General features: G+C 45.5%; 1 protein-coding gene across 1 annotated transcript; it reads right to left on the bottom strand.

Moving 5' to 3' along the window:
* Positions 1-1,147: 1,147 nt before the first annotated feature.
* Positions 1,148-13,741, bottom strand: PRSS38 (serine protease 38). The gene is made up of 5 exons (XM_019813939.3): positions 13,451-13,741; positions 12,844-13,006; positions 12,015-12,286; positions 2,219-2,361; positions 1,148-1,786 (listed from the first exon to the last, which is right to left on the bottom strand). The coding sequence occupies exons 1-5, from the start codon at positions 13,608-13,610 to the stop codon at positions 1,532-1,534; spliced, it is 993 nt and encodes a 330-aa protein (XP_019669498.2). The 5' UTR covers positions 13,611-13,741; the 3' UTR covers positions 1,148-1,531.

A 13,741-nucleotide genomic window follows, 5' to 3' on the forward strand; every position in this document is an offset into this window, starting at 1 on the left:
TCATTAAGGAAGTAATTAATATGTGAATTACACCTATGGGGTCCTTGCATTCCTGAAGTAAATCCTACTTGATTACAACGTGCTATCTTAAAGTTGGATTCTGGCGGCTAGTCCTTCACCAGGACTTCTGAACTGTAAGCTGGACTGTGGCAGTCCCCTGCTTACGTGTGGTCAGGTGTGTTCATGCACGTGCACCACCAGGGTGAGTCTGGAAGCCTCTCCCCAGTCTGCGTGTGGGCTGCGTAGCAGCACAGGGATAGCCCTCAGCAGAAGGTTTGACAGGTTCCCAAGGAACCCTCAACCAAGGGCTTTTACATTCCTTCTGAAACGTCTCCACTTCTTCTCCAGACTTTGGCCTATTTGAACCTTCCATCTCTACTGTGGTTACCTTTGGTAAATTACTTTCTTTCTAAAAAGTGAAATGTTTAATTTTAAAATTATTTACATAGAATTATACAATACCTTTTATGATTTCAGAGATTTTTTTCTTTAATATTTCCCCCTTTTCATTTCTTGTTTTGTGTATTTTTTGCTCTCAGCTTATATCTTTTTTTTTTTATAATTTTTTTATAGTTTTTTTTTCAACGTTTATTTATTTTTTTGGGGACAGAGAGAGAGCATGAACGGGGGAGGGGCAGAGAGAGAGGGAGACACAGAATCGGAAATAGGCTCCAGGCTCTGAGCCATCAGCCTAGAGCCTGACGCGGGGCTCGAACTCCCGGACCGCGAGATCGTGACCTGGCTGAAGTCGGACGCTTAACCGACTGCGCCACCCAGGCGCCCCAGCTTATATCTTTTTTTTAATGTTTATTTATTTTTGAGAGAGAAAGTGAAAGAGAGAGAGAGAGACAGAGTGTGAGCAGGGGAGGGGCAGAGAGCAAGGGAGACACAGGATCCAAAGCAGGCTCCAGGCTCTGAGCTGTCAGCAGAGCCCAATGTGGGGCTCAAACCCACAAACCGCGAGATCATGACCTGAGTCAAAGTCTGGCACTTAACTGACTGAGCCACCCAGGGGCCCCAGCTTATATCTTGATGAAGTTAGTGACTTCTTACTTTTTGATTTTTTTTCCAAAACCAGATGTTTAGAATGTTAGTTTTGGTGTTTTCTTGGCATTTGGCCCCCTGATTTCTGTGTTCATCTTTTTGGTTCTTCCAAATGCCTACTCTCAGCTCACATCTTTCAATTTTCATATTGGAAATTTGGGTACTTAAAAACTCTTTGACACTGACAGTTCTGAGCATTTAAAACTCTGCTGGCTTTGGCTGCACCTGGATTCAGTGTCCCGACACTGATGGCCGGCTGGCCTGTGCTTCTCCCCTTGCTGCCTGTCACCCTGATAAGGCCACTGAGTGCCAGGCGATATACACACTCTGTCTTCATGAGGGGGCCTGTGCTCTGAGTGGACAGACGACATAGCACCTCCAGGATGCTCACTTGGTAAACATTTAATATCTTACCACATCTCAGCCCAGAGCACTGGGCCCTTTTGTGGTGAGATGTGGCCCCACATCTGGGCCTGGCCGGTGGCCCTCACAACATTAACAGGACAGCTAGCATGGTCACAGGGACACTGAGGGTGGCGCATAGCATGGAGGAGAGGGTGGGGAGTGGCTGAAGAGGCAGGGGTGTGTGCTCTATGTGATAATGGATCCACTTTGAGAAATAGGAGACCCGCGCATAAACTGCAGGATACATAGGGTATGTGCAGCCACGGCCCCAGCTCACCACTCCAACCTGCAACCAGGTGTGGTTGAATTCACAGACGAGTGGGCCACCAGAGTCACCCTGGAAAAGAGAGGGGGTTCCTGTGAATGGGAAGTTCAGGGTCTGCAGCCTCCTGCATCCCACACACTCAGCCCCACTTTGCCGGTGCCAAGCTCTGCTGCAGGCGGGCTGTGCTCCAGGCACTGTCCTGCCAGTGGGGGTGGGGGTGGGGACGGTGCCATGGGGTGACAGACAGTGGGCAAGGCCCCGGGCAGACGTGGAGCCTGGGCTGTTCTGGCAGTGCTGGGGTCCACGGGGTGTTGAGTGCTAACTGGAGTCGCATAAGCCACCCAAGACTCCCGCCCAGCTGAAGGCCACATGGTGATGTGCTCCTGAGCCCTACAGGAGACAGGCCATCCGGGACCACCTCCCACTCCTGAAGTGCCCCCTGGCTCAAAGCAGGTGAACATCTGAGAGCCCCAGGCTTGGCCCCTGCCCCTCAGAGGGAAGCACCTCGCACACAGTCTTCATGTTCTTGATGTCCCCGGCACACAGCATGTCCATCATAATATATGACAGGTGTCCGTAGAGCAGCTGGCACAGGGGCAGTGAGATCAGGGGCATCTGTGCCTCCTGCAGCTTGTCTGAGGTGTGGCCTGTCGGAAAGAAGTGCAGGCCCAGTGAGGGGTCCCCAAGGCACCTGTGATCCTGGGGCCCAGCTGGCTCACCCTGAGGCTCCTCCTGCTCCCGACCTCCTCATGGCTCCCTCTCTGCACTGGGGTGCCTGGTTTGCTAAGTGGGTATGAAATATATGTGTCACGTGAGTCTTTCTAAAGCAGCGGGAAGGGCCACACCACGTTCTAGCCTGTTCCCTCCCACTGCTGCAGCTGGGGACCAAACAAGCCTCTGTCAGCCCAGTCCCCAGGTGGCTGAGTGGAGGGCACTGTGTGCAAAATAAAGAACCTCTGGGTTTTGCCGGTGTCACCCCTGCGTGCTTCAGTCTACCCTGATGGGCACAGTCATTGGTCCCAGAAACCTGTGCTCTCCTGGCCCATGTATGAGAGGTTCTCATGGCTCTGGGCATCGCTCTGACTGAAGAAAAGCTGTTTGCACAGGCTGCAGACCTGTGCGACCCTGGTGTCAAAGGGGTGCCCATTTGGGGAAGGCACAGCACCCTCCAGGGGCACCTGGGGAACCACTTTTGGAGCTAGAGAAGGTGACCCAAAGCAGGAGTCAGCAGCGTTTGCGGTTGACGCTGGCTGCGCAGGCAGGGCAATGTCAGGAGAGGAGCCACGGACAAGGCAGGTGGTGCAAACGGGCATGCAGAGCAACAGAGCACCCACAAACCAGGGTTTGCAGTGTTGGAAGAGGCAGCCCAATAAAGTGCATCGGGAAATACGCTGGCTGTAAACCTCTCAGGGCCTCCACTGTGACCACGCAGGGCAACAAGGAGTGCACTTCTCTCCTGCCATAAGCAAGCAGCAATGTGTCTGCACAGGACACAACTGCTTTCCTACATTGTGGCTGTCCAGGGAACACATAGCAGATGAGGCAAGACCTCAAGGGACCCATGCCCCTCGGGTGGGGAACGTCCCCAGGTACCTGGGCAGCTGGAACCCCAAGGTGGACACCACAAGGAGGGTGTTGCAGAGAGAAGGAGGCCCAGAGGGCACAGAGTCTCGGCTCCCTCAGCTTGCTGCTGGGTCCTGAGCCGTGCGTGCAGAGGGTACAGACAATCCCATGGGGAGGATGGGCAGAGGATGGTGGGGTGGACTCCACAGCCCCCAGAGCTCACAGGGGCCTGGGATACCGAGTTCCAGCCATCCCAGAGTGGAGAGGCTTGCTGACCACCCAGACAGTGGTAGAGACAGAGGACGTGTGGTGTAAGCTATCCATCACACTCTCACGGCCGCCACAGCCCCATGCAGCTGGTGGACGGAGGACCAAACTGATGAGCCTGGCAGAGCACAAGGGAAGAGGTGGAAGGAAGATGTGCATGGAAAGCGGTCAGCAATAATTTCAATGGCTTGTGTAGGTGTGGCCAGCACACCAGCTCAGAATGCTCGGAAGCCACAGGAGAGGTTTGCACTCACTAGTAGGTCTTTCCTCTAAGTCTCCACCGAGAGCCATGGGACAATACAGGAGACAGGGCAGGGGTCCAGAGAGAGAGCCCCTCCACGCAGGAGGCCAGGGGATGGCCAGCTGCCACCGGAGGACTGCAAGAGCACAGCTTGCTTCCTTTTTCACCTGTGGACCATGAGCCTTCCATTGGTCGGGAGGACCAAAAGATACTCTTGTCCCAGGACACAGAGTCGAGTGCAGCTGCCCCAGGTGTGCCAGCAACTGTGCACAGAGGCCCATTTCCAATGGGCCCACAGCACTGCCAGGGACCAAGGCTGGACCAGGGCAACTCAGGGATCCTCCTCCCCAGCACCAGTTGCCCTCCAGAGGGTAGGCGACAACGTGCCACGGGTGTGCAGAGGTGCTGAGGTGAAAGGAGGAGCAGGAACAGACAGACACCCCAGGCCCCACATCCAGCAGCCACCACGGAGGGACCTGAGCCTCTGGTGCACTGAAGGCAGCCAGAGCAACAGCAGAACCTGCAACCCAGCTCAAATTCTCACCAGACTGCCCCGCCCTCGCCACCCCACTAATGACTCAGCAGAGAAGGGTCTATTCTGGGGCTCACAGGCTTCAGTTCTAAATGTTCTATAATGTCTGGCATTCAACAAAAATGTAACAGATACACATGCATGCACACACTCACACATGAACTCACACCCATGCACGTGCACCCCTCACCCCATATGCATACATGCACGTGCACACACCTGTACACACACATGCACACACACATGTACAAAGGCACACGTGTACACAGGTGGTCTATGAATCTGTCCTTGTGCTAGAATCACATTGTCTTGATATCTATAACTTTACAGTATTTTGAAAGTGGGAACTGTGAGTCTGTCCAGCTTTGATCTTCTCCTCCAAGAGTGTGTTTTGGCTACATAGGGACCCTTCCAATTCCATATGAACTTAAGAACCAACTTTTCCATTTCTTCAGAAAAGGCACTGGACATGCAGGCCACTTTGGGTGGTGCTGACATTGTGACAATTTTGTCTTCTAACCCGTGAACAGAAGCTGCCTTTCCATTTATTTAGGTCTTTCAAAATCCCCCTCGGCAATGTTTTGTAGCACTTGGTTTACAGGTCTCCACCTCCTTGGCTGAATTTACTAAAGGTAGCTTTTTTTTCAGATGATGTAGTATTATTTTCTTAATGTCATTTTGTGATTGTTCACTGAAGGCATATAGAAACTCAGTTAACTTTTGTGTGTGTTGATCTTTATCCTGCAACTTTGCTGAAATTGTTTCTTGTTTGTAGTGGTTGGTTTTATGTGTTGGTTTTTAGGATTACTTGGAATTTGGGTGACTTTTGTTTCTTTTTCTTGCCTAATTTAACCGTCTGAAGCTTCTGGTACAATACAAAATGTCAGCGGTGAGAGTGGCCTTCTTATCCTGCTCATGATTTTAGGCGTCAGTTGTCCACCTTTCTCTGCTGGGTAAGATACTGGCTGCGGGTTGTTCATAAATGTCCTTAGTCGTGCCAAGGAAGTACTCCCCTCTTCCTACTTTTTGACTGGCTTTTTTTTCTTCATGAAAGGACATTGGATCCAGTCAGAGGCTTTTCTGCATCACTTGAGCTGAACATATGGGTTCCCCCTTCATTCCTTTAATGTGGTGTGTTCTATTGGTTAATTTTTGCATGCTGAGCCTCCTTTGTATTCCTGGGACAAATAACACTTTGTTGAAGTGTATAATCCTTTTTTAATGTTTATTTATTTACTTTTTGAGGGAGAGAGAGAACTCAAGTGGGTGTGTAGGAGAGAGAGAGGGCAAGAGAAATCCCAAGCAGGCTCCGTGCTGTCAGCCCAGAACCCGATGCCAGGCACAAGCTCACGAACCATGAGATCATGACCTGAGTTGAAACCAAGAGTCAGACACTTAACCGACCAAGCCACCCAGATGCCCCAAAGTGTATAATCCTTTTAATGTGCTGTTTTTTTATTTTGATGGCATAATGGTATGTATGTATGTATGTTTGTATGTATGTATTAATTATATAATTTATTGTCAAATTGGTTTCCATAAAACACCCAGTGCTCATCCCAACAGGTGCCCTCCTCAATGCCCATCACCCACTTTCCCCTCTCCCCCACCCTCCCATCAACCCTCAGTTTATTCTCAGTATTTAAGAGTCTCTTATGGTTTGCCCCCTTCCCTATATGTAACTTTTTTTTCTCCTTCCCCTCCCCCATGGTTTTCTGTTAAGTTTCTCAGGATCCACATAAGAGTGAAAACATATGGTATCGGTCTTTCTCTGTATGACTTATTTCACTTAGCATAATACCCTCCAGTTCCATCCATGTTGCTGCAAAAGGCCAGGTTTTATTCTTTCTCATTGCCAAGTAGTATTCCATTGTATATATAAACCACATCTTCTGTATCCATTTGTCAGTTGATGGACATTTAGGCTCTTTCCATAATTTGGCTATTGTTGACAGTGCTGCTATAAACATTGGGGTACAAGTGCCCCTATGCATCAGCACTCGTGTATCCCTTGGGTAAATTCCTAGCAGTGCTATTGCTGGCTCATCAGGTAGATCTATTTTTAATTTTTTGAGGAACCTCCATACTGTTTTCCAGAGTGGCTGCACCAGTTTGCATTCCCACTAACAGTGCAACAGTTTCTCCACATCCCCTCCAGCATCTGTAGTCTCCTGATTTGTTCATTTTAGCCACTCTGACTGGCGAGAAGTGGTATCTCAGTGTGGTTTTGATTTGTATTTCCCTGATGAGAAGTGACATTGAGCATCTTTTCATGTACCTGTTGGCCATCTAGATGTCTTCTTTAGAGAAGTATCTATTCATGTCTTCTGCCCATTTCTTCACTGGATTATTTGTTTTCTGGGTGTGGAGTTTGGTGAGTTCTTTATAGATTTTGGATACTAGCCCTTTGTCTGATATGTCATTTGCAAATCTTTTCCCATTCCGTCGGTTGCCTTTTAGTTTTGTTGATTGTTTCCTTTGGAGTGCAGAAGCTATTTATCTGGATGTGGTCCCAATAGTTCATTTTTGCGTTTAATTCCCTTGCTTTTGGCGATGTGTCAAGTAAGAAATTGCTGCTGCCTAGGTCAGAGAGGTTTTTTTCCTGCTTTCTCCTCTAGGGCTTTGATGGTTTCCTGTCTCACATTCAGGTCCTGTATCCATTTTGAGTTTATTTTTGTGAATGGCGTAAGAAAGTGGTCCAGGTTCATTCTTCTGCATGTTGCTGTCCAGTTCTCCCAGCACCATTTCTTAAAGACACTGTCTTTTTTCCATTGGATATTCTTTCCTGCTTTGTCAAAGATTAGTTGGCCATACATTTGTGGATCCAATTCTGGGGTCTCTATTCTATTCCATTGGCCTATGTGTCTGTTTTTGTGCCAATATCATGCTGTCTTGATGATGACAGCTTTGTAGTAGAGGCTAATGTCTGGGATTGTGATGCCTCCCGCTTTGGTCTTCTTCTTCAGTATTACTTTGGCTATTTGGGTTCCATACAAATTTTAGGATTGCCTGTTCTAGCTTCGAGAAGAATGCTGGTGCAATTTTGATTGGGATTGCATTGAATATATAGATTGCTTTGGTAGTGTTGACATTTTAACAATATTTATTCTTCCAATCCATGATCATGCAAGGTTTTTCCATTTCTTTGTATCTTCTTCAATTTCCTTCATAAGCTTTCTATAGTTTTCAGCATACAGATCTTTTACATCTTTGATTAGGTTTATTCCTAGGTATTTTATGATTCTTGGTGCAATTGTGAATGGCATCAGTTTCTTTATTTCTCTTTCTGTTGCTTCATTATTGGTGTATAAAAATGTAACTGATCTCTGTACATTAATTTCGTATCCTGGACTTTGCTGAATTCATGTATCAGTTCTAGCAGACTTTTGGTGGAATCTATCGAGTTTTCCTGTATAATATCAGGTCATCTGCAAAAAGTGAAAGCTTGACTTAATCTTTGCCAATTTTGATGCCTTTGATTTCCTTTTGTTGTCTGATTGCTGATGCTAGGACTTCCAACACTATGTTAAACAACAGCGGTGGGAGTAGACATCCCTGTCGTGTTCCTGATCTCAGGGGGAAAGCTCTCTGTTTTTCCCCATTGAGGATGATATTAGCTGTAGGTTTTTCATAAATGGCTTTTATGATGTTTAAGTATGTTCCTTTTCTCCTGACTTTCTCGAGGGTTTTTATTAAGAAAGGATGCTGTATTTTGTCAACTGCTTTTTCTGCATCGATTGACAGGATCTTATGTTTCTTTTCTTTTCTTTTCTTTTCTTTTCTTTTATTAATGTGATGTATCACATTGATTGATTTGCAAATGTTGAACCAGCTCTGCAGCCCAGGAAAGAATCCCATTTGATCATGGTGAATAATTCTTTTTATATGCTGTTGAATTCGATTTGCTAGTATCTTATTGAGAATTTTTGCATCCATATTCATCAGGGATATTGGCCTGTAGTTCTCTTTTTTGCTGGATTTCTGGTTTGGGAATCAAAGTAATGCTGGCTTCATAGAATGAGTCTGGAAGTTTTCCTTTCCTTTCTATTTTTTGGTACAGCTTGAGAAGGATAGGTATTATCTCTGCTTTAAATGTCTGGTGCAATTCCCCACAGAAGCCATCTGGTCCTGGACTCTTATTTGTTGGTAGATTTTTGATAACTGATTCAATTTCTTCACTAGTTATGGGTCTGTTCAAATTTTCTATTTCCTCCTGATTGAGTTTTGGAAGTGTGTGGGTGTTTAGGAATTTGTCTATTTCTTCCAGGTTGTCCAGTTGGCATATAAATGTTAAGTACTTCTTTTATAAAAGAATAAATGGCATATAATTTTTCATAGTATTCCCTGATAATTGCTTGTATTTCTGAGGGATTGGTTGTAATAATGCTATTTTCATTTGTGATTTTATCTATTTGGGTCATCTCCCTTTTCTTTTTGAGAAGCCTGACTAGAGGTTTATCAATTTTGTTTATGTTTTAAAAAAACCAAATCTTGGTTTCATTGATCTGCTCTACTGTGTTTTTAGATTCTGTATTGTTTATTTCTGCTCTGATCTTTATTATTTCTCTTCTTCTGCTGGGTTTGGGGTGTCTTTGCCATTCTGCTGCTATTTCCTTTAGGTGTGCTGTTAGATTTTGTATTTGGGATTTAATGTGTTGTTGAATTAAGTTTGTTGGTGTCTTGTTGAGGATTTTTACATCTACATTCACGAAGAATAGTGTCTCATACTTTTGTGTCTTGCTTTGGGATCAGTGTAATGTTGGCTCCATATAATGAGGTGAGTGTTCCCTTCTCTCCTATGTTTTTCAAATATCATTTGAGAAGAATTGCCATTAACTTTTCTTTAAATCTTTGGTAGTGTTCATCAGGGAGGCCACCTCGTCCTAGACTTTTATTGTTGAGAGGTTTGTGAATACCAACTTGCTTACTTGTTACAACTCACTTGGAGTTTTAAGTTTCTCTGGAGTCAGTTTTGGTAATTTGGGCATTTCTAGGAATTTTTCCCTTTCATGTATGTTATCAGACTTGTTGGAGTGGAGTTATGTCTAGTATTCTCTTAAAATCCTTTTATTTAGGTGATGTCAGTAGTGGTGTTCTCAGTTTCATTTCTGTAGTCAGGCTAGCTAAAGCTTTGTTCATTTTGTTGGTCTTTTCACATAACTAACATTGGTCTTATTAACTTTTTTTTTCTCATCTCTATTTAATTTTCTCTGCTTTCTAGTTATTGTCTGCTTTCTGCTAGCTTTGGTTTAGTTTGTTCTTCTTTTGTTTCTTAAGTTGTAAAGTGAAGTTATTTATCAGAGGTCTTTCTTCTTTATAAATGTTAAGTACTTCTTTTATAAAAGAATAAATGGCATAGCTATAATTTTTCCCCATAGTACTGCTTTTGCTGCACCCCATACGTTTTGGTATGTTGCATTTTAGTTCTTTTTTTATTTGTCTCTAAGTATTTTGTAACTTTCCTTGTGATTTTTTTCCTTTGATCCATTTGTTATTTAACAATGTGTTGTTTACTTTTCATGGTTTTTGAATTCTTCCATTTTCTTTATATTACTGATTTCTACTTCACCCTGTCTGGGTCAGAGAAGATATTTTGTAGGATATTTACCTTTAAGATATACTGGGACTTTGTTTGTGGCCTAATGTATGGTCTATCCTGAAAAATTTCACAAGTGCATTTGTGTGTGGCTGTTGCGGGGTGGGTGTCTATGTGTGTCTGCTACATCTAGTTGGTTCATTGTGATGTTCGAGTCCTCTCTTTCCTTCCTTATCTTCTGTCTGGTTGTTCAGTCCATTGTTGAGAGAGGCATATTGAAATATCCAACTATTACAGTAGAGCTGTCTAGTGCTCCTTTCAGTTCTGTCAGTTTTTGCTTCATATATTTTGATAGTTTGTCTTTAGGTGTGTAAATGCTTATAATTTTTATATCTTCCTGATGTGTAAACCTTTTATTCATCTATAATGTCCTTCTTTGTCTCTTGTAACTTTTTTTTAAGAGTCTATTTTATCTGTTAATAGTGTAGCCACCCTGCTCTCTTTTGGTCACTGCTTGCATGAATATATTTTTCCGTCCTTTCATTTTCAACTTGTTTGTGCCCTTGGATCTCAGGTGAGTTTCACAAACAGCACAGAATTGGATCATGTATTTTTATCCATTCTTCTAATCTCTGTCTTTTGATTGGAGAATTTAATCCATTTACATTTAAAGTAATTACTGATAAGGAGAGACTTCTGTCATGGTGCTATTTGTTTTCTCTATGCCTTGTATCTTTTTGTCCATCATTTCTTGAATTACAGTCTTCTTTTGTGCTTAAACACTTTTTTTTCTGTAGTGAAATGTTTAAATTCCTTCTTCATTTCCTTTTGTGTATATTCTACAGATATTTTCTTTGTTACCATGGGAATTACATTGAACGTGATAAAGTTATAACTTTCTAATTTGAATTTCTAGCAGCCTAAATTCAGTAAATTTTTTTAATTAAGTAAAGCAGACATTAATCTTTCTTAACCTGGTATAAGATTAATCTAAAGTCTCCAGACCGGACCATAAATTTATAGCAAGTTATTAAAAGGATTTTCATTAAAATAGAAAATAAGAGAAGGAGACCCAGCATCATTGCAATAAGACCAAAAAATAAAAAAAATAAAAGATGAAAATATGGGAAAAGAAATGATGAAACAGTCATTATTTGGGAAAAAAACCCAGGATGTTTCTTTTCCAAATACTAAATTGACAAGGTATTAAAAGTGAGTTCTATAAGGTGGCTGGAAAAATCAATGTGCAAAAATCAATAGCTGTCACTAATCAGCAAATACAATAAAAAAAAAGTTTTCAGGGGCGCCTGGGTGGCTCAGTCAGTTAAGTGTTCAAGTTCGGCTCAGGTCATGATATTGCAGTTTGTGAGTTCAAGCCCCATGTTGGGCTCTGTGCTGACAGCTCGGAGCCTGGAGCCTGCTTCGGATTCTGTGTCTCCCCCTCTCTCTACCCCTTGCCCACTCATGCTTTGTCTCTCTTTCTCTCTCTCTTTCAAAAATTATAAATAAATGTTAAAAAAAGAAAATAAAATATTCAGTAACCATAAAAATTCTAAAGTACTCAGGTATAAACCTAGAAAGAAAATATGAGGCCATTATGGAGAAAACTAAAATAACTAATAGATTTTTAATTTTTTTATGTTTATTTTTATTTTTGAGACAAAGATGGTATGAGTGAGGGAGAGGCAGAAAGAGAGGTACAGAGGATCTGAAGAAAGCTCCAGGCTTTCTCCTGACAGCAGAGAGCTTGATGCGGGGCTTGAACTCACAAACTGTGAGATGACCTGGGCCAAAGTTGGATGCTTAACTGACTAAGCCACCCGGGTGCCCCCATTTTTAAAATAAGTTTAAAAAGATTGTTTATAAGTTGAATTTAGAATCTTAAGGAAAACTCTCTTTTGAAATCTGTATTTGTATTTTCAATATACTAAATATACATTCTGTACTCAGAATCGATGTAACTCCTTCTCTGTAGACAACAAAGACAGCCAGGGATAACAAAACCGCACACTGACAAAGAAATAGTGATTGATGGGTGGGATTTCCAGTCTCCTGACACCTGCACTCCCATAACTGACAGAATTCATTCTTCTCTGTAGTGACACAGAGCTGTCATCCTACACAAGCTCCAATTAAGAAACTGACCCCTTAGTTCTCTTACCTTGTTGGGAGATGACTCCCCATCCTGTAGCCCAGCAAATGACATTCTGAAGGTTCACATCTGGGGGTGCAACGCAGACTGGGAGCACAGAGTCAGAAAACACAATGCGAGATTTCAGCTGCACCAGGGCAATGTCCCCTCCAATAGGGTGGTACACTTCATACGTAGGGTGAATGATCACCTTGTTCACCTCGAACCACTGGGTGTGATTGCCTGCAACCCTGAGGTCCACAAGACCCACATACATATCAAATGCTTCAGTGTTCTTCTCCCTGTGGGGACAGAGGACAGAGGCACAGTGGCTTGTGCACCTTGTACCTGGGAAGGGAAGTCTCCTAGGAGTTCACAGGCCCAGGGAAGCCTGGAGCATGGTGGCCTGGGTCTCCAGGCTCTCAGCCAGGATATGGAAAAGCAAACTCCTGCAGCACACTGGAATCCTGGTTGTCTAGGAAAACTGCCCCCAAAGAAGTCCTAAGCTGGGCCCATGGAGGATTCAGGGACTCATCATGACATGCTGCTCACTGTCAGCCCGGGAGGGTGAACTTAGGTGTGCAGTGAGTCGCCCATGAAGGTACGTCTTTCCTCACCTCTCCTGTGATGTTTCCTCTCACCTCTCATCCTATGACGAGGCTCCACACCTGTCCCAAAGAGCCAATGGCCCCCAAGGAGCCCTAAGCCCTGTGAGAGGAGAAGCTGCCCTGGCTGGAACTGTGTGCTGGGCACCACTCTCTCCCCCACTTCTGGGAAGTCCCAGCTGTAGGTAGCCCACGTGGTCAACCCCAGAGGCCCTGGACCTCCTAGGGAATGGCATCTGGTGCTGCCCACTCACTTCTGGAAGCAGTGGGCTGCCGACAGGATCCAGTACTCATCGATGATGGACCCTCCGCAGACGTGGAAGCCTGCATAGTGCACGCTGACCTGCCATGGCCACTTCCTTTCTGGGACATCCACGCCCCCCACAATCTTCCCCTGTATGTAACGATGGCCACAGGCTGAGGAGAAAGGGACAGAGTCTGCAAGTTATCAGCGGTGGCAGGTGGATTGGGTTGGGGAGAAACACAGAGTGGCAGAGAGGTCCTGCCTCTGGGTGAGAAGGGAAGGGAAAGTTTGGGGAGGTCAGGAAGAGGGCAGGGAAAGGGAAAGACAGGGAGGGGTGAGGCATGAGAGGGAATGGGAGGGGAAGTTGGGGGGAGGGCCAAGAAAGGGAGGCCAGGGCAAGGGAGGGGATGAGAGTGAGGGTAGGAAAGGGAAGGCAGGTAAGGGAAGGTGCTGAGGAGGGGCGGAGAGGTGCAGGGAAGGGCGTGAAAGGAGGATAGGAGCAGGGAGGGGCTGGGAGGGGCGGAGAGAGGCAGAGAGGGGTGGGCCTCCACCGCACGGAAAAGAAGCCCCGAAACCGCCCCTAGGACCCCTTCAACTTGGGCTGGGAAGGGTCCTACCCACTTCTCGGTTCAAGGAGACACCCTCGATCCTGGGGTGTCCGTGGGCTATGGCTGCAACTTGGGTGGGGGGCAGGAGGAGCAGGAGCAGGATGAGGCCGGGGGCTGCAGGCACCGAGGCTCCAAGCACAGCATGAGGGACAGATGGCCGGGAAGCCATGAGGTGGGAGGGTCCCAGGGGTTCAAGGGCAGGACCTCGTCCGACTTGCAACCCTGCTGGGGCATGCGACGCCAGGAAGATATGAGGGCACCGCAGCACCTCGGCGCAGAGCACGTGACAGCAGAGAACAC

Source organism: Felis catus, chromosome A1, assembly GCF_018350175.1.
Source record: "Felis catus isolate Fca126 chromosome A1, F.catus_Fca126_mat1.0, whole genome shotgun sequence".
Taxonomy (NCBI): domain Eukaryota; kingdom Metazoa; phylum Chordata; class Mammalia; order Carnivora; family Felidae; genus Felis; species Felis catus.